At 37.3% G+C, this 27,400-nt stretch overlaps 1 protein-coding gene across 7 annotated transcripts; it reads left to right on the plus strand.

The window, feature by feature from the left end:
- Positions 1 to 1,185: 1,185 nt before the first annotated feature.
- On the plus strand, positions 1,186 to 27,400 carry elavl2 (ELAV like neuron-specific RNA binding protein 2). 7 transcript variants are annotated; one of them, XM_042748885.1, is made up of 8 exons: positions 1,196 to 1,333; positions 8,153 to 8,242; positions 17,284 to 17,524; positions 17,892 to 17,995; positions 18,078 to 18,231; positions 21,432 to 21,657; positions 21,737 to 21,775; positions 26,632 to 27,400. In XM_042748885.1, exons 2-8 carry the CDS (start codon positions 8,171 to 8,173, stop codon positions 26,957 to 26,959), a joined length of 1,164 nt encoding a protein of 387 aa, XP_042604819.1. In that variant the 5' UTR covers positions 1,196 to 1,333; positions 8,153 to 8,170; the 3' UTR covers positions 26,960 to 27,400. The 7 variants fall into 7 exon arrangements, with proteins under 7 accessions (XP_018920633.1, XP_042604819.1, XP_042604817.1 ...); XM_042748883.1 differs by having other exon boundaries at positions 1,198 to 1,333; positions 26,629 to 27,400; XM_019065086.2 differs by having other exon boundaries at positions 1,199 to 1,333; positions 17,281 to 17,524.

Raw genomic sequence — 27,400 nt, forward strand, 5'->3', positions numbered from 1 at the left:
GAACACAGAACTGAGCTCTCTTGGAGCTCCTAAACACCATCGGTGGCAACTATTTAGGCTCGTGATGCTTTTGGGAAACACAGCCCAGAGCAGAATGTTAAATTCAGAACAGAATAGAATGTTAACTTTAATTTCAGAACATAACGGCATTATAACTTAAGGGAATTACTTCAGAACAAAACAGAATAGAATGTTAATTTCAGAATGGAAGAGAGAGAAATGTTAATTTCAGATCAGAACATATTGTTATATTTGAAAGAATTTTAACTCCAGAATAGAACAGAACATTAATCTCTAAATAGAACAGGACCGAAAATGAACTCCAGAATGGAAAAGAATGTTATAACTTAAGAACAAAATATTAATTTCAGAACGTTAAGAACAGAACTTTCACATTAGAACAAAACAGAACGGTTTCAGAATAGAAGAGAATGTTATTATCAGAAAAGAACAGAGATGAATGTTAATTTAATTTAACAACAGAGCAGATACCTTCAGAACAGAACATTTACAGAAGAATAGAAAAAATTGAATTTTAATTTCAGAACGTTAAGAACAGAAGATTCACATTAGTACAAAACAGAATAGATAGAATGTTAATTTCAGAATGGAAGAGAGAGAAATGTTAATATCAGATCAGAACATATTGTTATATTTTAAATAGGACAGAAAATAATTTTAACTCCAGAATAGAATAGAACAGAACATTCATCTCTAAATAGAACAGGAGTGAAAATGAACTCCAGAACGGAAAAGAATGTTATAACTTCAGAACAGAATATTAATTTCAGAACGTTAAGAACAGAACATTCACATTAGAACAAAACAGAACGGGTTCAGAACAGAAGAGAATGTTATTATCAGAAAAGAACAGAACAGAGATGGATGTTAATTTAATAACAGAGCAGATACCTTCAGAACAGAACGTTTACAAGAATTAAAAAAACAATAGAATGTTAATTTCAGAACAGAAGAGGGATGAATGTTAATCGCTAACAGAATAGAGATGAATGTTCAGACTTTAATGAAGGCCCATCCTCGAGAGAAACGGCGCGAGACTGACTCGTATAGTATGCATGTAGTAGCTACTCACAGCAGTACGCAGTGTGCAGCACGCGCTCATCACACCTTGATCCGCAGCACCTGCGGCCCCTCAAAGGTCCCGCCCCCTCGCGTGCCACCGTTCAATCGCGAGCGACAGACTCGCCACGGAGCTCCGTGATTGGCTCAATCAGATGCCAGTTTATTTAGAGTCGCCGTTTCCCGCCATCGCCCCCCTTAACGCGCGAGCACGCTCATCAGCATACGCCATTAATTTATAAACCGAATTAAGGTAAGAAAGACGATTTATTTCACTCGTTTTTAGATGTGCTGTGTTTGTTGTGTCACTTTGTAAGAACTTGTAGTAATTGGTGTTCTGGTAGTTAGTGTTCATGATGTGTACAGCCTCATTATTATATTTCTATAATTAAGGTTACTGAGTGAGCGCGCGCGGTTTCTGTGGAAAGCGAATTGTTTGCGAACTATTTCAGTTCGCTGGTTAAACTTATAACGTCGTAATAAGTCCATTTACCGACGTACACTAGTCTAAAGTTAGTCGTATTTGCATGTGTAGTAGTGTATTCTTTTTACCCGAGTTTTTTTTCTTGTAAGTTTTATTTGCGTACAATAGAATTAAGTTTGCGTTTGTTTAGAGTTTGCATGCGAGCGTCTTCCCGTTGACGCGTGTTAAGCGGATTCGCCGGTGACCTCTGACCTCGCAGGCCGTGAGTAGTTCGCAGTCCACGTGATTGAGATTTGGAAACCGTCCGTCTGCCTTTGTGTGTTTGCTCAAATAATCATTCACAATGTTAAGGAATATCACTTTCTGGTTGCCTGAGATTTTCCAGTATGTTTTTTTTTAATGCAGGTCAGTGTATGTATTAATGTTAAACTAGTTTAAATTAACTTGGCGTAGATCCGCCAGTGACGCATCATCGTGTCTTTTAATATACATTTTAAACATCTGTTATGTACAAACATTGCAGCATGTCTGCTCCAACTGTGAGTGCTCATAGGTGTCATCAGTACTGGTGTGCCTTCATGTTTGTGTGTTAAATGTGAGGAGGCAGACACCTCTCTTATCTGACACACCTGTTTCAGGACAGAGTCTCTGCTGATGAGTTGAATCAGGTGTGTTTGATTAGGGAAACATCGGAGGCTGTCTTTACATGCATGCATATAGATGAGCTTTAATAGATGCAACTTTTAAAATGACTAAACTTAAGTTTTCCCTTTGAGCTCTGTGTGAAACTATATAAATTAAATTCGGTTGATCTTAACCAGGTTGGCTTTATCGGTTTGTCAACTCAAAACTTCCTCTCCACCTCTGAGTTTGTTCATCTCGCTTCGTGCCACAGGTTTAGAAAACACTGCTCTGAAGTACTGTAGCACTGTGCATGTGAATACACACTTGATTTTAAGAGACCTGAAATTTAAGCAAACAAACTGACTTAAAATTGGGTGCATCTCTAAAATTGAGTATAATATTTAATACATTTATATGTACCAAGAGAGTAAAACGTTGTAAACCACAATATTTTCACTGAATTATTTTAGTGCCACAGGCACTTCTGACTTATTTTTCTTCAAATTAATAATTTAAATAGTTTCTCAGAAAGTAGTTTTTTGGACCGGTGTTTAAATCGGCGCTTTCTCATGGTTTCTCAAACACACATATTTGCTTTTGTTTCTTTATAAAATGTAATGTGTTTTAATATGTAAGTGCTATTGAAACAGGATTGTGAGAATTGTAGTGTTCTAATAGTACTTAAGTCTCTCAAGGATGTTTAATAGTGAATATTGAGCATCACCCTGCGCTTATTCAAACGGAGTCGCTGCTGTCGAGCTGGAGAAAGAAACCGCCATACATTTTGAGGATGTTTTGAGCTTTTGAATCTTTCAACAGCAGGATAATGCAATAATTATTTGTTTCTCATGATGAATAATTTCAGTTGAGCTAAGTGTATAGCTCTTTTAAATCCAGTGTATCCACCATATAGAGCCAGTGAATTGTGAGTGTAAATGCATTTAAGGGAATGACATTTTAATACCTTCATTTACTCACCTTCACATCATTTCAAACCCGTGTGACTTCCTTGGAGTCATACAGGTTTGGATCAAAGTGAGGATGATTGATTAAAGACGTTTGTTCATTTCTGGGTGAAATACGCCCAACACCTAAATCTGAGTCTCAGCTCATGACTCCACTTACTCTTCTCCTCTGAGCTCCTTCTGGACTCTGTAGTTTGGTGATCACTTGATTACTGGTTCTGTGGGTCATTTCTCACAGCGACGGCTCCATGTGATGCACACTCTTTGGTGGCCGGGGTCTATGCACAAGTGCTATTAATGGGGCTGGCCCGATACCACTTTTTTAGAACCGATCCAATACCAGAAATTCTGAGTATCTGCTGATACCGATCCTATACAGCGCATTTATTTTTTTTTTAAATCAGTGTAGCATTACTTTACCTCAATGTGTTGACCTGATCATCACGCTTTTGTGTGTTAAACACTAGGGCTGTAGCGCTACACTAATCTCACGATACGATACACGATATTCAGCTCACGATACAATATATATCACACTATTCAGCCAATGATATGATTCAATATAATTCGATACGATTCTATATAATTCGATATGCTTACATCATTTTCTGATAGATTTAAAGGGGACAGAGTGATTTTGGTGCCATCTTGTGAGTGTTTCATTTACTTGGATTGAATTAATTGAAATGAAAACTCAAAAAACATCAGACAGCTTGCAAAATAAAATTAATCAAAGATGTGTTGAGAAAATTTGTTCCATTTATTGAACCAGTGCAAACTGTAGCTTACAAGCCTTTGAAAAGTAAATAAAGTGCAACATTGCAATTTGCAATTAACAATGGAGAGTTAAAGTGCAAAAGTGGCCTGTTCTGAACAGTTTCTTTGACAGTTTTTTAGCTTGACACTGAACATGAGGTAGCCAGTCTAGCCGCCAGGTAAGTAAACATAGTAGTACCATGGCTTCTCCAAAACATCAAATAATTCAAGTCACTAAGAACATTTAGCTTAAAACTTAGCTAAGTATTTTAAGGCCTGTAAGCCTTGGTGAGGTGTTCGCGGGTTGGAATAGGATAGCGGGGCTCCATCGCGTTCACCATGCGCCTAAAGCCGGGGTTTTCCACCACTGAATACGGTCTAAAATCCTGACAAATAAAGTAGGCAATGGACTCTGTAATTTTCTGCGACCTTGGTGAAGCAGATGGAAACTTGTGGGAACAACCGCCATCGATGTCCAGCGTAGTTTGTTTTGGGTCACGCGGCCGCTGCTGCTTTGGGTCCTCCGTAAGCATAAACTTGTCCAGGTGGTGACGTTTTAGGTGTGCTCGTAAATTTGTGGTATTGCCGGAATATTTAACGTTAGTGCCACATAGCTTACAAACCGCGACGCTTTTATCGAAGTCGTTGCTTTTTTTTAAAACCAAAGTGCTCCCACACATCAGCTTTTAAGCAGGCGGGTGCCGGATTTATATTCGCCGCCATTCTCTGAATATCCTCACTCTGACTTGGTAAACAGGAAGAGGTAGACGTCTGTGTAAAGTACGGGTAACTTGCTCTACAGCAACACTAGCGGTTGGCTGACCAAATTGCTCTTCCTGCAACGCGAACGGGCTAAAAAAATCGATACTCACGGCTAAAAAATCGATACTTACTTTGGGGAGGAAAAAATCGATTTATATCGCAGAATTGATAAAATCACCCAGCCCTAGTAGGAACGCTGTATAATCCTAGAGAGAGTTTTGTCGTCTTGACTGTCGTAACTGAATGCGACACACAGTTTGAATGCTGAATGGAGGATGTCTGTCAGCCGCAGCGGAGAGAAGAGTTTACTTGAACTTGAATTTAATGACTTAAATATTCATCTGTACCTCACATTAAACTATGGAATGGTCTCGGAACACTTGAAATATAGTGCATGAAAACATTATGGTTGCCTTCTAATGTTTTTGTTCCTTTCATGGGGCTTAACAATAATAGAGAATAGTATACGCACAGTATCTGATTTGGATCGGTCTCATCTGACTGATACCCGATCCAGCAGGAAGTGGTAGTATCGGCGCGATGCTGATGCTGAATATCGCATCGGCACCCCCCTAGCTATTAAATACACTATTTTAAAGATAACTGATTATCAAATGGGAAGCTTGTTACAAATAATGTTTGGTGATGCTTTTATATGTGCATAAACTGAAAAAGATTTATCTTAAATGTCAGTTCAAATGGTATCACAGTTAATTGGAATTTTTTTTTTCCTATGCCATTTCTGGGGATAGATCATGTTTACTTCTCTTTGCAATACTTTTTATTTTTATTTTTTAACTTTCTGTCTTCAAAAACGTCTTCCACTTCCACTTTTGTGGTACCAACTTCGGCCACCAGGTGCCTCTATAGCATGAAATTTAAAAGGGGTCATATGATGTTGCTAAGAAGAACATTATTTTGTGTATAAAATGTTTATGCGGTTTAAGGTTCAAAAAACACATTATTTTCCACATACTGTACATTGTTTCTCCTCTATGACCCGCCTTCTGAAAGGTTTTTTTTTTTTTTTTTTTTTTTTTTTTTTTTACAAAGCTCATCGTTCTGAAAAGCAAGGTGTGCTCTGATTGGCCAGCTATCCAGTGCTTTGTGATTGGCCGAATACCTCAAGCATGTGATGGAAATGTTATGCCCCTTAACAAACTGTGATTTGCGTCTCCCGGTGTTTTAACAAATAATGCTACCTATCAGATTATGCTACCAACACTGTATGTATCCTACTGTAAGGGTAGGTTTAGGCTTGGGGTAGGTCAGCGGTTCTCAATTCCGGTCCTTGCACCCCCCTGCTCTGAACATTTTGTATGTTTCTTTTATCGCTTCAGTTCTATGAATGTTCCGAAGTGAGGTAAACTTCAACAGATTTCCCCTGCTCAGGGAGTAGGGAGCAATGGACACTGTGTAGGGACCGTGTCAATGGGAACCCAGTTCATGCACGGAGCTCACTTCTAACGAGCTGATTATCTGAATCAGGTGTTAACAAAGAGAGACGTGCAAAATATGTAGAGCTGGGGGGCGAGGACTGGAATTGAGAACCGCTGGATTAGGTGTACATGTTAATAAAGGATTTTGCTTCCGAATTATACAACCATCTGTTTTAATGTGAGGTATCAAAATCTGACAGAGTAGCACAAATCGTCAGAACACTGGCGGGATGAGGCAAAACCAATAAAGCCCATTACAAACGAGGCATTTGTTGTATCCAGTGGGGACATAATTGCGCATTATAAGGACTTGTACTGTGTTTTTATGCATTGCGTTGTGTTGTGTTGCGTATCGCGCCGCGTAAACACAAAACCATGTCTGCATTTGTGATCGGAGAAACAAAAAAAACAAGAACTACTCTCTACACTACTCAAATCTCTAATGTGGAGAAAAAGAGATAATTTACACGCTCAAAGCATTGTTGCATTTTTATATATATATTTTTTTATGTGTAGAAATATAAATATTTTTATGTATGTGAGTATTTTTGTATGTATTTTTATAGTGTTATATATATATATAAAGTTTAACAGTGTTTCCCATTCAATTTTAAACTCAAAGTGATGTATTATATATATATATATATATATATATATATATATATGATTTTGTAATTTTGTGTGCATTTTATTTATTTTTAGATTTTGGTATTTTGTTTGTGCTCATTTTTTGTAATTGGATTGTGAGTTGAAGTTATTTAGATTTTTTAGAATTTATCTTGGTGTTTCCATCCAGTGTTTTTTTTTTTAAAGCGATATACCAAAATGCACATAAATAGGTGGATGAAAACATAGCTATTGACAGCATAGATGCTTGGCTCCCATTTTTCATATCTATCCCAAATCAACATTTAACACACACACACACACACACAAAAAAAAAACGATGAGTGTTTGAAATTACATGTGATTGGAATCTGGTTATGGATTTAACCTCGTCCATCTCTGTGTCTGTTTTAAAGCGTGCAGAATGTAAATGATCGTTGTTGCCAGGAACACACATTGGTTGGTTTCTTACCTCCATAATATTCATTCAGAGTTGTGGCCTAATGGTTAGAGAGTCGGACTCGCAATCCAAAGGTTGTGAGTTCGAGTCTCGGGAATCTCGGGAAATGTAGGTGCGGGGAGTGAATGTACAGCGCTCCCTCCAAATTCAATACCACGACTGAGGTGCTCTTGAGGCACCGAACCCCCAACTGCTCCCCGGGCGCCGCAGCATAAATGATGCCCACTGCTCCGGGGCTGTGTTCACGGTGTGTGTGTGTTCACGGTGTGTGTGTGTTCACGGTGTGTGTGTGTTCACTGCTGTGTGTGTGCACTTTGGATGGGTTAAATGCGGAGCACAAATTAGGCCACGACTTCCCCACATCTTGTTGTTGGATGTAATAATGAACATAACAGTCATTTACTCTGACATATGAGCCGCTGAAGACGCAGTGGATTACTTTTGTTTCTGAAGGGAATGTGCCCCCTGAATTGCCTAAATGCCTTTGTTCGCACAAATCATTCGTGATCCAGCTTCATCTACAGAAGAATGAGTGTAGAGGGGTTTTTATCAATCTTTGCAAATCACTACTAATAATATGCTAGTTAGCAAGTGTCACAATGAATGCAGCTAAGGTTTACAGTCTCTCAAAGAACGTCTCTCTCCCCACGGAAGAGAGGGGCGGGGTCAGCAGAACTCATTAGCATTTAAAGAGACATGCACTGAAACGGGTTTCTGTGGGCAGAGCTGATTTTGGCAAGTTAAAAGGGTGTTGTTTTACACTACCATTGAGAAATTTTAACCAAAGTATGTTATAGACTTTTCATTAAGACCCTAAAGAATCATAACTTGAAGAAAATGGGCATCCAATGACCCCTTTAAAATTGCTAAACATTTTTGTGCTAAAACATTGCAGGTATGTAGAGGATTGAGTGAGCTGCCGGCCTCACCATTACTCAGGAGTGTGTGTGAGTCGCAGTGCTTCCCTAAGTAGGGAGCTGATGGTGGAGCAGTGTGCGCGTGTAAGTGACTGACTCTGATGTGCTCTTGTTTGCAGACGTCCTCTCCAGCCGTCATGGCAGTCAGGCTCTGTGATGTGGCTTCTCTTCTGAGAAGTGGCTCGTGGGCAGCCGAGCCGTGGACTGGGGTTTGTGGGATTTTTTTTTTTTTCTTCTTTCATCACTTTCAGTCCAGTGTTACAGTGTCACACATCCTAGAGCTGTGCTGATTTTGGGTATTGCAGGACAACTGTCAACTGAGCAAATATCAGGCCAAAAGTGCCGTCACAACCAAAGCATCCATCAGAATAATTGTAGGGTGTAGTGTGTGATTAATTTTAGGATGTGTGCTGATCTGACAGTAGCATGAGTGAATTTTTTATTTTTTCTATTCCCGTTTGATAGTTTTTTCTGGCGTTTTCTACAAATAGAGTACTATATATCAGGGGTTTTCAAACTTTTTGGAGTGATCCCCATTGTATGTGTTTTTTTTTTTTTTTTTTTTATTTTTAAACCATATTTTCCAGAAAATAAGTGGCACTAGGTCAGGAAAAAACACATTAGTTGCATCAGCTTGTAAGTGGCGTTTTATTACATTCAAGGACATATGGGCGGCCAAATGCACTGAAAGTGGGACAATGTTACAGAGCTCGATCGCTGATCAACTAATAAATATGGTTAAAACGCTAAGCACTATAACCACATGACATTCACAAAGGAGCGATTCATGTATTTGGGTAGATTTTGAGGCATATTACCTTGAAAAATGAAAGTAACCCACAGTGTCCTCAGCAGCGCAAATATTGGGAGAAAATTAAGACTCTTATGTTCAGTCTTACAAACAAACACAGAGCATCGGGATTGCTTGCGAGGCATTGTTGATGTTACAGTAATCAAAAAGTAATCTAGTAGCTTTGTAAACTTATGGTTGAACCCCGTTATGTCACATGTATTATTTTACCGATCTCCTTGCTACGTTTCTGACCTTGATCGTGGTAATTACGTTGCTGTCTATTGAAGAATCAGAGAGCTCTCGGATTTCATCTAAAATATTTTAATTTGTGTTCCGAAGATGAACGGAGGTCTTACGGTTTTAGAATGACACGAGTAATTAATGACAGAATTTTCCTTTTTGGGTGAACTATCCCTTTAAGTGTTAATGAAATGCATGTAAGTGACTGAAATTAGATTATATTCCAGTTCTGATCACAGATAGCCTGGGAATACACAAGATTTGTATTTTAAAGAGAACCAGTTCTAAGGAAGAATAATTTACTTTTTGGGTTAAAAACAATTTATTTATATGAAATTCGAATGGTTTGAAAATTAGAGAGAATACAGAAATTAAAATCTACTTGTAATGCTAATACTCACTACATATAAGGTCATGCAATACTGATGTTAACATTAACAATTTGAGAAAGTATAACAATAATAATAATTTGCATGGTTTGTAGGGCTGAATGATTAATTGCATTTACATTATTCTACATGCGGAAATGTTTAAAAGCGTATAAATGAACGTACTTCAAAACGGCACATTGAAATTACTCAAGCAGTAACAGTGTTATGGTGCATTTCATTACTGAAGACTTCGACCTTAAAATGATATATATAATAAGGTAATATTCTTATTTAAACATTTACATTTAATCATTTAGCAGATGCTTTTATCCAAAGTGACTTACAAATGAGAACAATAGAAGCAATCAGACCAACGAGAGAACAACAACAGTATACAAGTGCCGTGACAAGTCTCAGTTAGTCTAGCACAGAGCTCGTAGTAAGGTTTTTTTTTTTCAAGAATAGGATAGACATGAAAAGAAATGATAAGTGCTAGTATTAATTGGTCAAGTGCTGGCGAAAAAGATGAGTCATTAGATGTTTTTTGAAAATGAGTAAAGACTTGGATGTTCGAATTGAGATCGGGAGGTCATTCCACCAGCTGAGCACAGTCCAGGAAAAAGTCCGTGAGAGTGATTTTGAACCTCTTTGGGATGGCACCACAAGGCGCCGTTCACTTGCAGAATGCAACCTTCTGAAGGGCGCATAAGTTTGAACTAGTGAGTTTAGGTATGTTGGTGCCGTGCCAGTGGTCGTCTTGTAGGCTGGCATCAGTACCTTGAATTTGATGCGAGCGGCTACTGGTAGCCAGTGTAACCTGATGAGGAGAGGAGTAACGTGAGCTGTTTTTGGCTCATTGAAGACAACCCTCGCTGCTGCATTCTGGATCAGTTGTAGAGACTTGATAGTACATGCAGGAAGGGCTGCCAGGAGAGCATTACAATAGTCCAGTCTGGAGAGAACAAGAGCTTGGACAAGAAGTTGGGTGGATTGCTCTGACAGGAAGGGTCTGATCTTCCTAATGTTGTATAAGGCAAATCTGCAGGACCGGGTCATTGTAGCAATATGGTCTGTTAAGCTTAACTGATGATCCATCACAACTCCTAGGTTTCTGGCTGTCCTGGAAGGAGTTATGGTTGACGAACCCAGCTGTATAGAGTAGTTTTGATGAAACGATGGGTTAGCTGGAACCATCAGCAGTTCTGTCTTAGTAAGGTTGAGCTGAAGGTAATGGTCATTTATCCAGCTTGAAATGTCACTCAGACAGACTGCAATGCGATCAGCTACTGTCGGATCATCTGGTTGGAATGAGAAGTAGAGTTGAGTGTCATCAGCATAGCAGTGATAGGAAAAGCCATGCTTCTGAATGACAGATCCTAATGACGTCATGTAGATGGAGAAGAGAAGCGGTCCAAGTACTGAGCCTTGAGGAACCCCAGTAGCAAGAAGTTGTGACTTAGAAACTTCACCCCTTCAAGACACCCTGAAGGATCTATCTGAGAGGTAGGACTTGAACCACAGGAGTGCGGTTCCAGAGATGCCCATCTTTCTGAGGGTGGATAGGAGAATCTGGGGATTAACGGTGTCAAAAGCAGCAGACAGGTCCAGCAAGATGATTACTGAGGATTTGGAAGCTGCTCTTGCCAGTCGCAGGGCTTCAGTAACGGAGAGCAGGGCAGTTTCAGTTGAGTGGCCGCTTTTGAAGCCAGATTGGTTGTCGTCCAGGAGGTTGTTCTGTACAAGAAACATAGAGAGCTGGTTGAACACAGCTCGTTCAAGTGTCTTTGCAATGAATGGAAGAAGGGATACCGGTCTGTAGTTTTCTAGAAGTGCTGGATTTAGAGATGGTTTCTTAAGCAGGAACTGTACCAGAGTGAAGAGAGCTGTTGATAATGTGAGTAAGTGAAGGTATTACTGAAGAAGAAATCGCTTGAAGGAGGTGAGTGGGGATCGGATCAAGTGGGCAAGTAGTAGGATGACTGGACAGGATAAGTTTGGAAACGTCCGTCTCTGAGAGTGGAGAGAAGGAGGAGAGAGTGTGTGTATTAGTCGTTATAAAGTTATCATCCGTCTGGGGTGTGGAGAATTGGTCACTGGTGGTTCTTGTCTTATTTGTGAAGAAAACTGCAAAGTCGTCGGCTGTAATAGTTGATGAAGGAGGAGGTGGAGGCGGACTAAGAAGAGAAAGTTTTGAAAAGTGTGCGAGATTCGGAACAGTTGTTAATTTTGTTGTGGTAGTATGATGTTTTAGCAGTGAAGACATTTGCAGAGAAGGAAGAGAGGAGTGACTGATACACACTGAGGTCGGTAGAGTTTCTTGATTTATGCCATTTCCTCTCTGCAGCCCTGAGTTTAGAGCGATGTTCACGGAGAACATCGGACAGCCAGGGGACAGATGGGGTGGTGCGTGCTAGTTTGGATGACAGTGGGCAAAAGTTGTCCAAGCAAGAGGTCAGAGTGGAGCAAAGAGTGTCAGTAGCACTGTTCGTGTACAGAGCTGAAAACTGAGCGAGTGAAGATGAAACCACAGAGGATAGGTGAGATGGAAAGAGTGAGCGTAGGTTCCGTCGAAAGGTGATCTGTGGAGGAGCATGTGCCGTTTCAGGAGTAAGTGCTAGGTTAGCAGTTATGAGGAAGTGGTCTGAGGTGTGCAGTGGAGCAACTAAAGTGTTGTCCATGGAGCAACAGCGCGTGTAGATGAGGTCCAGTTGGTTGCCTGATTTGTGAGTCGCTGTAGTAGAGACTCGCTTGAGGTCAAATGAGGTCAAGCAGAGTGTTGAAGTCAGCAGCCTGGGGTTAATATAGGTGGATGTTGAAGTCACCAAGCAGTACCAGAGGAGTACCATCTTCAGGAAGGTTTGATAGTAACAATCCAACTCCTCCAAGAAGCTTCCCAGTTGACCTGGGGGATGATAAACGACCACAAAGTGGATGTTAACAGGGTGGGTTATAGTATGTGATTCAAATGAACCGTTACCTGTAAGAGATGGTTGAAGATTAATTTTCCATTCTTTTGAGATGAGGAAACCAGTACCTCCACCCCTCCCGGTTGTACGAGGGGTGTGGGAACAGGTAAAATTAGTGGAGAGGGCTGCGAGAGTGGTAGTGTCTTCAGGTTTGAAGTGTCTTCAGGTTTAAAGTCTGTCTAAAGTTAACAGTGTTTAAAAAGTGCTGTCCACATGTTTATATATGTTTATTCCAGTGACTAGGAATTACCTAAAGTAGAGTGGAAAAGCAACATATTTGTTTTTATATTTCTGCAATCTACTTTAGTTTGTGTGATTTGTTACTGACTTTCATATTAATGTTAACATCAGGCTTATTTGTGAGTGCTTTATGTTGTCATAATTATTACATGCTTCCAAGGTTGGAAGTTCAACAAATCAGTCAATATACTACTGTGACTGTAGTTTTATAAAAATGTCATTTGTATCAATTCATGCCTGATTTATTCATAACACACAGGCCTGGCCTACAGAAAAAAAAAAGTTTAATCTAATATTGTGTTGATCATACTATACAATAATTTATAGCTTGTCTTTGTTGAATAATATAGAACATAAAGATAATTAAATTGCAATATTGATAAAAAAAAAAAAAATCTAAATTGGAATATTTTGGTTCAGTCCTAGTTTGATGTGATAGACTTTACCACCGTTGGTAGCAGGGCTGGGTATCGTTAAAAAATGTTCAATACTGATACCTTGACTTTTATACCGGTTCCTGAACGATACTTTTTTCGATACCAATTTTATTAAATCAATTTAACTAGATTACATTATCTCAAAAGAATTTTTTTTTTACATCAGTTTATTGACGTTTATACTGACTTGGAGCGTGAATCCGTATTCAGAAAGGCACGGAAAACAAATAATGTTTGGTAATGGTTGCCTTTTACATTACAGTACTTAAATTTTCTCATACCTATCGTACGTTTGAATTTTATCAGTTCCGATTCTGCTTATCTATTCTGATTCTTTTCGATTCCCAGTTTCGATTCCAATGTGATTAAATATCAAACATTTATCCTGTGTCTCGTTTTTGCAAACCATTTATTGGTGCTGAATACCATGAACATAAATCGACAGGCTACATAAAAACTGAACTCTTTAAGAGCTGTTTGTGTGCAAAATAGAACTGCATGATTCTGGATAAATTTAGTTTTTTTTTTTTTTTTTTTTTTTTTTTCAAAATGAAGTTGTGGTTCTCATGATTCTGCAGAAAAAACATTAGACAACTAAACAAAATCACATGTAATTTATGAATTAATAATTAAAAGACTCACTCAATGTACAATGTACAAATGATTCATGTATATTTTACGGCATTAGTTTTTTTCCTTTAGAAAATTTGGCAAGTGCTGTACCTGATATGTATCCAAAATAATCTGCATTGAATCGAATTGTTAATCGAATCGAATCATAAGTTTGCGAATGAGAATAGAGTCGAATCGTGACATTTGTATCAAAACCCAGCCCTAGATATTATACTTGGCATTTTTGGCTTCTGATCGCAAATGTACACAATCTTTGGAGCGTTTAGATTAGTGAGCAAGGTCCTGGCAGATCGCTAGGTCCGGTCCTCACAGATGAAGAAAAAAAAAGTGCATAGGAATCGATATATTTAATTTGACTAAGTCAACAACTTACCACATAAACAGAGTTAGTAGAGATGACTGAGAACGTTGGCGAATGATTTGCAGATCCTGAGCACCACTGACAAACATCTAATCTTGTGAAATGTGTGGCAAGTACTGCCGCTCCATAGTAAGAGTAGGTCCGATCGCGAATCTCGAAAGTGAAGCTAAAAAGCGATTCAAAAGCAGTTTCAATGCCAGGCATAATAGCGTCTCTCTGATGCCCACAATTATATAGAGTATAATTACCCAATGATGAAACTGCGAGAGAATGTATTGAAATACATTTTTCCTCCCATCTCATATTTATTCCATTTAGGGGTTCCATAGTACGCTACACGTCATTTTCTTACGGGGGAAGGGGGGGAATCACGATGCCGGCTCAACATTGTGATATCTATCGTCTATCGGCCCAACCCTATTTTGAATCCAGTTTTTCTTTGTAAAAGGCAAGAAGTTTTATCATACCATCATAACATCTTAGTTGATAATTCAGTATACTTTATTTTTGACAAAACATCCCAGTGTTTCGGTCGTGACTGCACATTTTCAGTAGTGATAGTAATGCTTTGGTATCAACTAGGCATGGGCCGGTATGAGATTTTGATGGTATGATAACCTTAAGCAAAAATATCATGGTATTGTTGTTACAGCTCTGAAATGTGTTATTTTTAAATGACTGGGTAAAAAATAATAATAATTCCCGCTGGACACAATATATTTTGTTTTTGAGCAACATACAGAATATTCGAAACAGTAGAATTTAATTTTTTAATTTTTTTTCTTTGATTTGTTTCCTAAAAAGAAAAAAAATAAACTGACATCTTTATTCTAAATCTGTAATTAGTTATTTAATTTTAATTATATAATTCATATACATATCATTTATATAGTTTCATATCATTTAGTTATATAATAATAATCATACACATAATTTGATTTAATAATAACCCAATTTGAAGCAAAAACAGAACAAGCTTTGTGAAATTATACCACATAAACTTTTCAGAAGACTGTCAGCTCCCCTCAGAAACACATTCATATAAACCCCCAAATCAATATTGAGGATTTTCTTCCAATAGTTCGTGCATCATGAACAGTGAGTGATCTGCCTGCTGCAGTATTTTTCTCTGTGCATCCGTCTTCAGCGTCTCTGACCTGCATTAACGGGCGTTAACAGACTTCATATTTTCACATAGCCTAAATGACATTTTGGAAAGTGATTGCATTGCAACGCAGTTTGTGCAAGTCCAGAACAGAGAGTTGCAATAAGGCAAAAAATGGGCGGTTGCCGATCGCGTAAAGGCCAAAGTACATTTCGGCCGTCCGCGCACCGTCGGCATTAAGTTATTTTCGTCATCAATAGGGCTCGCAGACAGCTGCGCACCCCGTGGTATTGTGTATGTGTCGAGCTCATCCATCCGCACTTATCTGCGGTTCAGTACACTTTTGAAAGCTGTGCGGACGGAAAGGAACGCTGAATGTGAAGTGTACCTTCTTAAGTTCAGCACATCCTACACACACGTGACTGACCACTCGCTCGCACCAACAGGAGGAGGAGGGGTCAGTGTTACTCTCTACACTGCACTCAGCCTGAGGGATTCCTACTCTTTCAGTCTCTGAGGAGAAATGGAAAACAGTGCATACCACAGGAACGGTAAAATGGAAAATATTAGTGGTTTTGAAACCGTGACATTTTCAAATTGCGGTATACCTTGAATCCGGTAATTGGCCCATGCCTAGTATCAACCACATCACATTACAGAATTTTAAACTCTCATAATAAAACACTACTAATACATACTGAAATACACACACACACACACACACACAAAAAAAATATAATATAATCCTTATATTAGGATTATGTGTTTCCTTTTGTCATTACCGAAACGATGACATGTTTCGGTAGTGACAATTCTATGGGATAACACCCAAAAAAACAAAGATGTCACTACAGATGAATCTGATTTTAAACCACAAGAAGAAACGAATGAGATCTCAGTTCATTACTGATGCGCTGTTCTTGCACACACCTGAAGTGTGCATGAGACGTGTTTCAGACAGTGCCCGGATACTGTTGATTCCTTACATACACTTACAATTGTCAAAAAGGCATTTTAGGATTTTTAGTCAAGACCAAGAAAATTGTGTATTTTCTTGTTTATCTGAAAAGTCATGCGACCCGTCATTAAAAAAAACCCCACAATGCATACTAATAGAGACCAGCCGATCTGTGTGAATATTTTAAAAAATGTAACTGTCTGTGGTCTAAAAATGTTGGTGACCCCTGGTATAAGTCACTTTGGAGTATAAAGCATAGCATGATTCAGATTCAGCGACTTGTAGTCTGGAAAATATGGTACAGCAAATTATTTTATGGACCCCTTGGCGATGGGTCATAGACCCCAGTTTGAAAACCCCTGATAAATAGTATATCAACAGAGTGATACACTACTGCACAATGAGTCAAATTTGTTGTTCCAAGTATCAATGAAAGGATGTGAAATGAGCAGGTGAGGTTCGCAAATATGCAACCTTGTTCCCAAAATTATGGCCCTTTTTCAATACGTATTTCAAACATAAAGAAAAAGTCTAATTTGAACAAGATAAAATTAATCAAGCTGTCACTATTGGTCTAAGTAAACTTGTGCTTAACTATTACTAGAGAGACACTGCACACATACAGGTAATACAATCACACAATATCTTTCTCTCTATTAATTCATTCAAATACATGCTATCCTTTCAAACTACTTTGTCTCTGTGTGTGATTTAAAGTGTACAGAATGCTAGATCTAAAGAATTGTTGCCAAAATTACTGGTTTCTTGACTCTGTGGTGTTCATTCAAATAATCATATAAACAACCACTGTTCATATAAACGAGCACTGACTGCGATCAGCTCGGTGGCCATATGGGACCTGTAATGCAAATTACTTTTATGAACGGATTCTGTTTAGTGAATCAAAAACACTGATTTTTTTTTTTTTTTTTTTTTTAAATCGTTTATGAATCAAATCATTTGATTTCATTTAAATTCACCTTTTCCTAATGTACCACACCATAATTCTCTTAATAATTTGTGGAACTATCAGAGAGAATTGCTTTCATGTGCAAGCAGAATAGAGATTATTATTATTATTATTACTGATATATGACTGTGTTCTACATTCTAAATCTGAAGTGTTCCCGTTTACATCTATAGCAGGTGATCGCTGCCATGGAGACGCAGCTGTCCAACGGGCCGAGCTGTACCTCCAGCAACGGTCCCAACAGCGTCTCTAACAACTGCACGTCACCTGTGGAGATGCCCAACGGCACGGAGGACAGTAAAACCAACCTGATCGTGAACTACCTGCCACAGAACATGACGCAGGAGGAGCTCAAGAGTCTGTTCGGCAGCATCGGAGAGATCGAGTCCTGCAAACTTGTGCGGGACAAAATCACTGGTATTCATGGCTGTCTCTAATGATTTTTGACCAATAGGGCTTTTATGATTGATTGATATTGATGATGTTAGAGAGCAGAGTGGCCAGTGGCCGGTATTTAAAGCTGATAATATCACGCTGTTAAACTTGAGGATAGTTAAAAATATATAATAATAATGCTGCAACTAAATTAACGTATTTGCAGAATTAGAAATACATAATTTGAAAATGAATCAAAAGGAAAAAATATATAAATACAGTTAGGGGTATATGAGTAATTTTATTTCACAGTAATGATATATATATATCACAATATAGTTAATTTCCCTTTAAATAAGGTCGGTCTTTTTGAATAAGAATGCTCATAAATGCTCACCTGTGTGTTTAGGTCAGAGTCTGGGTTATGGCTTTGTGAACTATGTAGAGCCCAAAGATGCAGATAAAGCCATCAACACTTTAAATGGTCTCCGACTGCAGACTAAAACTATCAAGGTAAGGTCTGTCTGAAGTGAGGCTGCTGTCAGAGCCACTGCTCTTGTGTGTTGACGTGTGCTGAGTCTGTGTTTGTGAGTAGGTGTCGTTTGCTCGGCCGAGTTCGGCCTCCATTCGTGACGCAAACCTGTATGTGAGCGGTCTTCCTAAAACCATGACCCAGAAAGAGCTGGAGCAGCTCTTCTCTCAGTACGGCCGCATCATCACCTCCAGGATCCTCGTGGATCAGGTCACAGGTGAGATCTTGTATATTAAAACAACGGCCACTAGGGCTGTCAGAATGGCCGGAAAACTACATTTGAATTTTGTACTTGAATATTATCAAGATTCGAATTTAAAATGCATAATTTCAGCTAGGGTGAAGAAACGATTTTGGCTTCTCTCCTGAGGCCACAAGAGGGCGCATCGAGCAAAATATTACTAATGCACGTTTATTCAAAGCAATAAAATAACTTGACTATCTCTGAAAAAGTGCATAATGTTTAAAATAATGTTTATAAACCAATTATAATTAATAAAGTTGCTTAAACAACCATAAACAAAACCGCATCATGTATTAGGGATATGGCAATATCAGATTTCCATGGTGCGAATAATTGATAATGCTTTTATCACGGTATACGGTGTTATCACGATATTGAAATTTAGTTGCAAAAAAGTGTTGTCATGATACAGTATAACAGATTTAATAGCTTTTTTCTTATAACCAAAATAACCGAACATTTAAATAAAATGAAGCAATATACAAAAGTGTATAGAGTTAAAAAAATGTACACTGATTAAAGGGCAAAAGACCAATAGGTATCACTTTACAATAAGACCTCATTAGTTAACATTAGATAATGCATTAACATTCACAATGAGCAATAGCTACATAACAGAAGATATTAATCTTGTCTAAAAAATACAACTCTTAGTTTATGTTAGCTCATTAACACAGTTGCAACTTTTGATTTTAACAATGTGCTATTAAATATTGTAAGTAACTAAGATTAATGAATGTTTAGAAGAATTTTTCATCGACAGTTTGTTTACTAATGTTAATGAAGCCCTAATGTAAAATGTGAACGAACAATTAAAAATCAAAACATTTTCAAACAATATCTAGGGCATTTTGTAGTCCAGATTAAAATGTAAAAATGTTTGAAAACAAATAGCCTATTAAGTCTAAATATTTAAAGTATTTGGCGCTGTGATGAACACTATAGCGAATACACAAGTATGAATGACTCTTTAAATTATTTAAACATGTTTCAGAAACAAAGTAGCACAGCTGCTTCGTTTCCAGGGTAACGGCTGCATTTCTGCTGTTCAGCGCCATCTGCTGTCAGAGAGTGAATGTGCGCTTTATCCAGAGCGTCTCTCATGCTTTACATCAGAGAGTCTTTGATGCAGCATACAGCGGTGTCGTGTATTGTGACCAGTTGATGGGAAACGTGTTCTTAAAATGCATTTAAAAATCGGAATAATTTGTAATAATTATCTGCATTTTGAAGTGCCCACGAGAACAATGTCATGCATATTCATTAGGGATGCACGATCATGATTTTTCTTGGCCGATACCGATTTTTTTACAAGCAAACTGGCCGATTCCGATACCGATTTCCGAATTTTTTTTTTTTATCTTTAAGCAACAAAGAAGAAAGAAGTAAAGTATTCATTAACAAGATGTTTATTTGGTATTTAATAGGCCAAACTGGCTTTTGGCTATTGAAAACCATAAAACCGTAACCATCTGAAATTAACGGCAGTGGCTGCACAGTAAGTAGCCTACATTCAATACAAACATAGATGGTACAGACATCAGCATTTAGCTTTTTGTTTTTGAATTGGGTTGAAACTACATAGAACTGGCCTTAATGAAAAGATTAACTGTAGCCATGTGAAATTAAAGGCAACAACTGCATAGTTCTACAGTCCACAACAACACAATCAACACACATTCAATAAGATGTTTCTTAATCAGCATTCAGTATTTTTAGTTTTTAAATTTGGTTTTAAATAATTAAAAAAAGGTCTTTACCAGTGAGACTAAATAAAAGTATGCTATGTAATAAATTATTCCAAAATGTTAAAATCAAATAATGTTGGTGGTAATAACAAAGATGCAAAGTGGTTCATTCGTCCAATTAAAAAAAAAAAAAAAAAAAAAAATTAAAAAAATAGAGTAATGATTCACATTTTTTTTTTTTTTTACTGGAGCCAATGAAAAATAAATTACTGTCTCAAGTAAAAAAAAATATAGATGTGATTCATTACCCTAAAATGTTTTAATTGGATGAATGAAACAGTTTTTTTTTTCAGTGATTTTTAAATCAATTTAAGTTGATGTAATTTTTAAGGTAAAATAAAAATAATCATCCTATACAGAACTGAACGTTTACTTCTGGCTTTTCAACGTGTACAAAAAAAAAAAAATTTGAGTCCTTTTCGTTTCTCATCCAACCAACACGCGAGAAGTTGAGCTGAACATCCCTTCACTGTCTGAGCTTGTGCTGGTAGCGGACAGGTACAGTACGCTCGCGCAACTTCAGTGCGTGTAGGAAATGGGCTCTTATTTTGTGCGCCAGTACACCAACAGCTGTTCACTTCCTGCTATCTGTGCCTCAGACATGTAACTCTGCACTTCCAGTGTCTGAACGACTGCCCGTGTCCTGCGCACAGATTTCGAAATACTTCCACACAAATGACATGATAGCGAATGATTACAATGTAGTCTGTGCACGCAGGCGCACTTCCGGAAAAATCGGCCGATTGCTGATCGCGTATTTTAAGCAAAAACCGTCCGGTTCCGATTTATGGCCGGTCAACCGGTGCATCCCTAATATTCATTATCGTGGGAAGTTCGGAATAGTTTGTTGTAATTATTTTTATTTTTAGTTGCATATGAGAACAATGTCATGCATATTCATTATCGTGGCATATCACAAAAACATGAAATGCAGTGGGATGGGGGGGGGACGCCATAAAGTCTCAATGTATTTTGTTAAAAGTTAAACTTACATTAGTTTTACATGGCTTTCTCTTTTGTGCGAGACGCGAGTGCAACGGTGATAGATGTCCCTCTAGAAAATGCAAAAAATATGTGTTCTGATATAATCTTTTTCCGCAATATTTGTAATGAACAACCCAGCAGCGCTGCATCTAGTGGGTTCAGCTGGACAGGATAACACATACATTATAATGCAACGACACTTACATCTTCATCCCATCTCGTGCGCCGCTGATAAGGTGTTTGTTTTTTTGTTTTTTGCAAAAAAAAATATTTTTGCCTTCGAATGTTGATTATTTTCAATTTTTTTGATTTTGGATGTTGATTATTTTTGATTCGTTGAATGAATTTTTTGGCATAAACCAAAATGAAAGCTTTAATTTATACAAAAACCAGATCATGGTCTTGTCAGATTTATAGTTTTTTTTTTTTTGTGGTGTTCAGGAGTGTCCAGAGGTGTGGGCTTCATTCGATTTGACCGGCGTGTTGAGGCTGAGGAGGCGATTAAAGGTCTGAACGGACAGAAGCCACCAGGTGCCACCGAGCCAATCACGGTGAAGTTTGCCAACAACCCCAGTCAGAAGAGCAGCCAGGCGCTGCTGTCCCACCTGTACCAGTCACCCAACAGACGTTACCCAGGACCGCTGGCGCAGCAGGCCCAGAGATTCAGGTACCCGCTGACACACACTCACTGCGCTGGAGCTGACCTTGACTCGAGTGTGGTTTCACTGTGTGTGTGTGTGTTTCAGGCTGGATAATCTGCTCAACATGGCATATGGAGTCAAGAGGTATGTTAATCTGAGCTGCTGCTTGTGGGAAGTCTATTAAAGCAATGAGTTTGTGATTTTTAGATATGGCAGGGCTCCAGACTAACTATACTTTTATAGTATCGTGCATTTAAAGATCATAAAATCCACAGGTATACCATGGCAGGAAGCAACAATATTGATTCTAGCTGCTATTTTTAAAATCCACAGGTATACCATGGCAGGAAGCAACAATATTGATTCTAGATGATATTTTCACAGTTGTATAATACATTGAGATGATGTGAAATACCAGTAAATACAGCGATAACCTAATGAACATTATAAACATGTATTTTACAACTCTAAATGTAACAACATTTAGAACATTAGTGAAAAATAATATAAAACAGTAGCATTTACACTTGACCCTCCATCACTTGCACTCTCTATTCGTTTTCTAACTGCTTGTTTAAAAAAAAAAAAAAAAAATTATATAATCTCTTTCTGTTCTATCTACATTTTCTTTCTGTGTATGTTTTTTTTTTTATTGTGTATGTAATTTGACAGTAGTTTGGAAAGTTTGTTAAATTTATTGGATTTCTTTGTTTTGTGATATCAGGACATAATAAAAAAACAACCTGGTCCTTGGCAGGTCTTCAAATTTGGAGAAAAAAACCTCAGATCAACATCATCACGTTACATATCACACCGTTATTTAATTAACATTAAGCCAAAATGGAAAACCCATGTGTGACAAAGTTAGGACACCCTGTGATTCAACTGCTTGTGTTTTCTGTATGACTTTATCAGTCTCTCGCATCGTTCTGGAAGAATTTTGTCCCACTCTTCTTTACAATGTTGCTCCAGTGTATTGAGGTTTGAGGGCATTTGTTTATGCAGTTTTCACCACGTGATTTGAGTCAGGAGACTGGACTGGACTATTGTAACCCCTTGATTCTTTTATTTTCAGCCGTTCTGTTGTAGATTTGCTGCTGTGCTTGGGATCATTGTGCTGTTGCTTCACCCAAGCTTTAGCTGTCGGACAGATGTCCTCACATTTAACTCTAGAATACTTTGGGATACAGAGAAGTTCACGGTGGATTCAGTGATTCAATGACCAGCCCATAATCTTGAGTCCTCCACCAGCATGTGTGACTTCTGTTATGAGGTGTTTGTGCTGATATGCTCTTTAGGTTTTCACCAAACGTGCTTTTGTGCATTATGGCCAAACATCTCCACTTTGGTCTTGTCTGTTCAAAGGACGTTGTTCTAGAAGTGTTCTGGTTTGTTTAGGTGAAACTTTGCAAACCATAAGCTTTCATTTGCAGACAGTTAAAGTTATTTGATTAGCAGTGCCTGAACGTTACTTACCCTCTTAATTTTTATGTTAACAGTACGGCTGTCCTCACTTTGTCACAAATGGCATTTCCATTTTGGCTTTATTTTTGTTAAATAATGGCACGGTGCAGTAGTCGTGTTGTTCAACTGAGGTTTTATTTTCCCAGTTGTAAAACCTGTCGAGAACAAAAACAAACAAACAGGAGCTCTGGTATCTTCTTAACCCGCAGTGCTTAGTCATAGCCAATACAGCATCAATTTTTTTCTAGATTTTTTTATATATATATTATATATATATATATATATATATATATATATATATATATATATATATATATATATATATATAGAATATATATATAGATATATATAAAAAAATCTAGAAAAGTTGATATATATTATTAAGTATATATATATTTTAAAATGTTTGCTGCAATGTTAAACAATGCTACTTGTATAAACATTGCATTTTGAGAGGGGAAAAAAAATAGGCTAAGTTGCGTATATAATGTAGGCTAAAATGTCGGTAAAGTAAAATGTTTAGAAACATTATAAACAGCTAAAGTTCTCTTCTCTCCACAACAAATGCTTTAAAGTTAAGGTGATTTAAATCGTTTAGGCTATTTAAACGTCTAGCCAAATAATAATTAATTAAAGGTGAAACTGATGCCTATCTCTCTTATACAGCATGAATCCAAATGTCTCCACAACAAATGTGGCAACTGGATGCTTAAATATTTTTTTTGTAGCATATTGGGATTTGTACTTCAATTGTAGCTGGATGCTAAAACGTACCATTGTACAACGGAGCAGTGTTACTTTTTATGTTTCTTTAACTGTTGTTTATTTTGGTAGTTGGTGTGATGTGGTGTTTCTGTTTGTGTTTGGTTGTGTGGTGTTGTGTGGTTGTACCAATGCTGATTGTACAACGGAGCAAAATAAATATAACTATAAAAAATAAATAAAACTGTAACAATGCTGTTTGGTTATACAGCATTTGCCGTCTTGTTTTCCTTCCGTGAACTTTGGATCACGTCAGTCTTGTCCGAAACTTAGCACATTTCTTTCTTCGTTTTGTTAATCTGTCAATTAGGGATGTCAGCGATTAATCGATGATGCAATCGATTAAAGCAATCGTGGTCGATTAACCTGTTTGATTCTGGGCTGCGTGCAGCTCGTGTGCAAAACACATGCGAGTGGCTGTGAGTGACGGTATATACACGCATCAACATTCATTCATAATGTACAAATTAAGCTTTTAATGTGATTTAAACTTTAAAAGTACCATCAAAATAGAAACAACACAAAGTTATTCAACATGGAAAGCAATAGAAATTAAAGTGAGAGAGAGAGTTTATCGATCATGGAAATGATCGAAAATTGACATCCCTACTGTCAATGATTTAAGTGAAATATATTTCATGTATAGGCCTATATATTCCTTTTTATGTAAGCCTATAGTTTTATTTGTTTTCTCCGTTCACAGAAGCGCTGCAGGTGCGTGTGATCTGTTTAATTCATCTTACACTATCATCGGATAAAAGTGCATCACAGAAGCGCTGCAGGTGCGTGTGATCTGTTTACCTACGACAGCGTCACATTTGCAGGCCATACTACTTCAATTCCTGATCACTTGACAGCAAATTTCAAATATTAGAGTTAAATGGAACGATAAAATAACGTTATTAACCAGTTAATGCCCATTTTCAAATATGTTCGCAACTATAAAATTAGATTTTAGTGTCTGGTTCTGTTTGTCAAAATTTCATTTGTTTTCGGTTTTCATTTTTGTTCTTTGAACCGCTTCAGAGCCCTGGTTTCGACTGCTTATACGTCCTTATTTGTAAGTCGCTTTGGATAAAAGCGTCTGCTAAATGACTAAATGTAAATGCATTCATTATAAATTACACAGTATTAGAAATACTAAGTTCAAACAAGTTTAAAGTCAAACTGAAACAACCGGCAGATAGGAAATGTGCTATACAAATTATAATAATAAAATTATACAAATCTTGAGCTCTTGAATCTCTCATTCAACACAAAGCCAAATGTGTTCACTTTGTGCATGTTTTGCAGGCTTGACCTTAATTACATTGACACATTTCTGTGGAATGTAAATTTCAGCATCAGGGTTTTTCTGGTTTAAAATAAAGTGGTGGTGGTGGTACCATCCTGATGATGTGCACACATTGTATCCACCCTTTAATTGCCAGAAACAAACACTTTTTACATGCAACATATTTTAGGTGCTCTAATAAGTAGATAATTGAAGAAAGCTATAATTAAGTTACATGTTACAAAAACAAACCTGTTGAACATTAAATACAACATAACTGCCAAAAGGGGCCCTTTTTATAAGATTAATACTATGATTACTCAAATCTCACTTTAGACCACTATCGAGTGTTTATTGACTTAATGTGGACTTTTTAAAATAAGTTATTTGTGGTCTTTTATATTAAGATAATTGCTTCGCATTTCTAATGTAAACATTAATTATTATGAAAATACCCACCCAAAAATCACATACAGACTATATACTATCATAATAATGTTTATTTGGTTTTTTTTATTTTTTGGAATTTTTTGTGTGTTTTTTGTGGGAGGAGGTGTGGGGGTGTATTTTTTTGTTGTCTATAAGAGGTGTCTGAAATTGTAAATTTTAAGACAATATCTCCGTTTGCATTGAACTTTAAGCTTCGTAACTTTGCAGATATTGTTTATGCTCAAACAGCAACATTACACACTGATGTTAAAAAAGTGAAATCACAATCAACCACACCTTTAAGACAAATTATAAATGAAAACCGCCTCAAATTCTCTATGCAGGAAAAACCCTGAGTTTAAGATGTCAGAATTTGAAAATATTCTGGAAATACATTTTCTATAAAACTGGTATTTATGAAAAACACAAACAAATAAATAAATACACTTCCATAGCTTCATAAATACTTATTTGTGTCCTAATTCAAAATATGCATTCATTAATATACATTAATATATAGCTTTCAGTATGAATGTAACACATTTCTGGCTAAATACTGTGATTTCTGGATTGAAAAGCATAATACACAAATGATTTCTCTGGTTTTCAGCATCAGTTCTGTTAAGCATGTCAGTGCAGTTTTTCTCACTAAACTAGTTTAATTACAGAGATACTTTCGGTTTGTAATGGAGACTAATGAACTAATCACTAAACAATTACTCACATTTTCGAAAATCTGTGTGCAGATTGAGACTCCATCACTTTTTATAATCACTGAATCCATCACTACAGATCAGCCTGAGCTAAATGTCATAAATGATCCATTCTAGACTGTGCATTAACACTAATTTACACTGTCTTTATCTACATTTTTTTTTTTTTCTTGAAATAAATATTAATATATTTAAAAAGTAAATAAAAACATATATTGTGTATTTTTGTTTATATATAACGGGTATGTTACACACTACTGAGGGAAACAAGTATGGATGCTTGGCCGTGTACTTGTTTAGAAAATAGCCTTTATTGCCGTTTTAACTGAAATAGTTTTTGTGTCTGTTTCTGGCAGTAGATTCTCACCCATGACCATTGACGGGGTCACCAGCCTGGCAGGCATCAACCTCCCGGGTCACGCCGGCACAGGCTGGTGCATTTTTGTGTATAATCTGGCGCCGGATGCTGACGAGAACATCCTCTGGCAGATGTTTGGCCCGTTTGGTGCGGTGACTAATGTAAAGGTCATTCGAGACTTCAACACAAACAAGTGCAAAGGATTTGGCTTCGTGACCATGACAAACTACGACGAGGCTGCTGTAGCAATCGCCAGTTTGAATGGGTACCGGCTCGGCGACCGGGTTTTACAGGTCTCCTTCAAGACAAACAAAACACACAAGGCCTGATTGTGTGACATTATGCAAACATGACTTTACATAGATGACAGAAAATATTTCATGTGTTTTTTTTTTTGTTTTGTTTTTTTTTTCTTAAAATATTTTATGTTTTAAAACATGCGTTTAAAGATTTAAGTAGAATAACAGCCGACTGTTTAAGTTTGTTTATTTTGATGTATAATGTTGAAGGTGACCTCCATGAGGCTGAGATGGAGAGCTTTCCCGTGTCGGTGTTCCCATCTCTCCTCATGAGCGTCTGCGGTGCAGTCCACTGCATGTGAGTGCATGAATCTTTAGTTGAACTTTTTCAGTTTTCTTTGCGCTAATGACTATCTTTATGTTGAATATTTAAATAAGTATAAAACGAGATGTACATGTTCTTTTCTGTTTGAAATAATTTTGTTATTTTGTTTTTATTGTTCAGTACATCAATAAACATGTTGAAGGGAA

This window comes from Cyprinus carpio, chromosome B22, assembly GCF_018340385.1.
Source record: "Cyprinus carpio isolate SPL01 chromosome B22, ASM1834038v1, whole genome shotgun sequence".
Taxonomy (NCBI): domain Eukaryota; kingdom Metazoa; phylum Chordata; class Actinopteri; order Cypriniformes; family Cyprinidae; genus Cyprinus; species Cyprinus carpio.

Bases quoted from the DNA above. Each gene is read 5' to 3' on its own strand.
- elavl2 (XM_019065083.2), top strand. From the start codon at position 8,171: ATGGCAGTCAGGCTCTGTGATGTGGCTTCTCTTCTGAGAAGTGGCTCG. The intron at 8,243-17,280 runs GTTTGTGGGATT...TTACATCTATAG, and splicing joins CAGCCGAGCCGTGGACTGGG to CAGGTGATCGCTGCCATGGA. The intron at 21,776-26,628 runs GTATGTTAATCT...TGTTTCTGGCAG, and splicing joins ATGGCATATGGAGTCAAGAG to TAGATTCTCACCCATGACCA.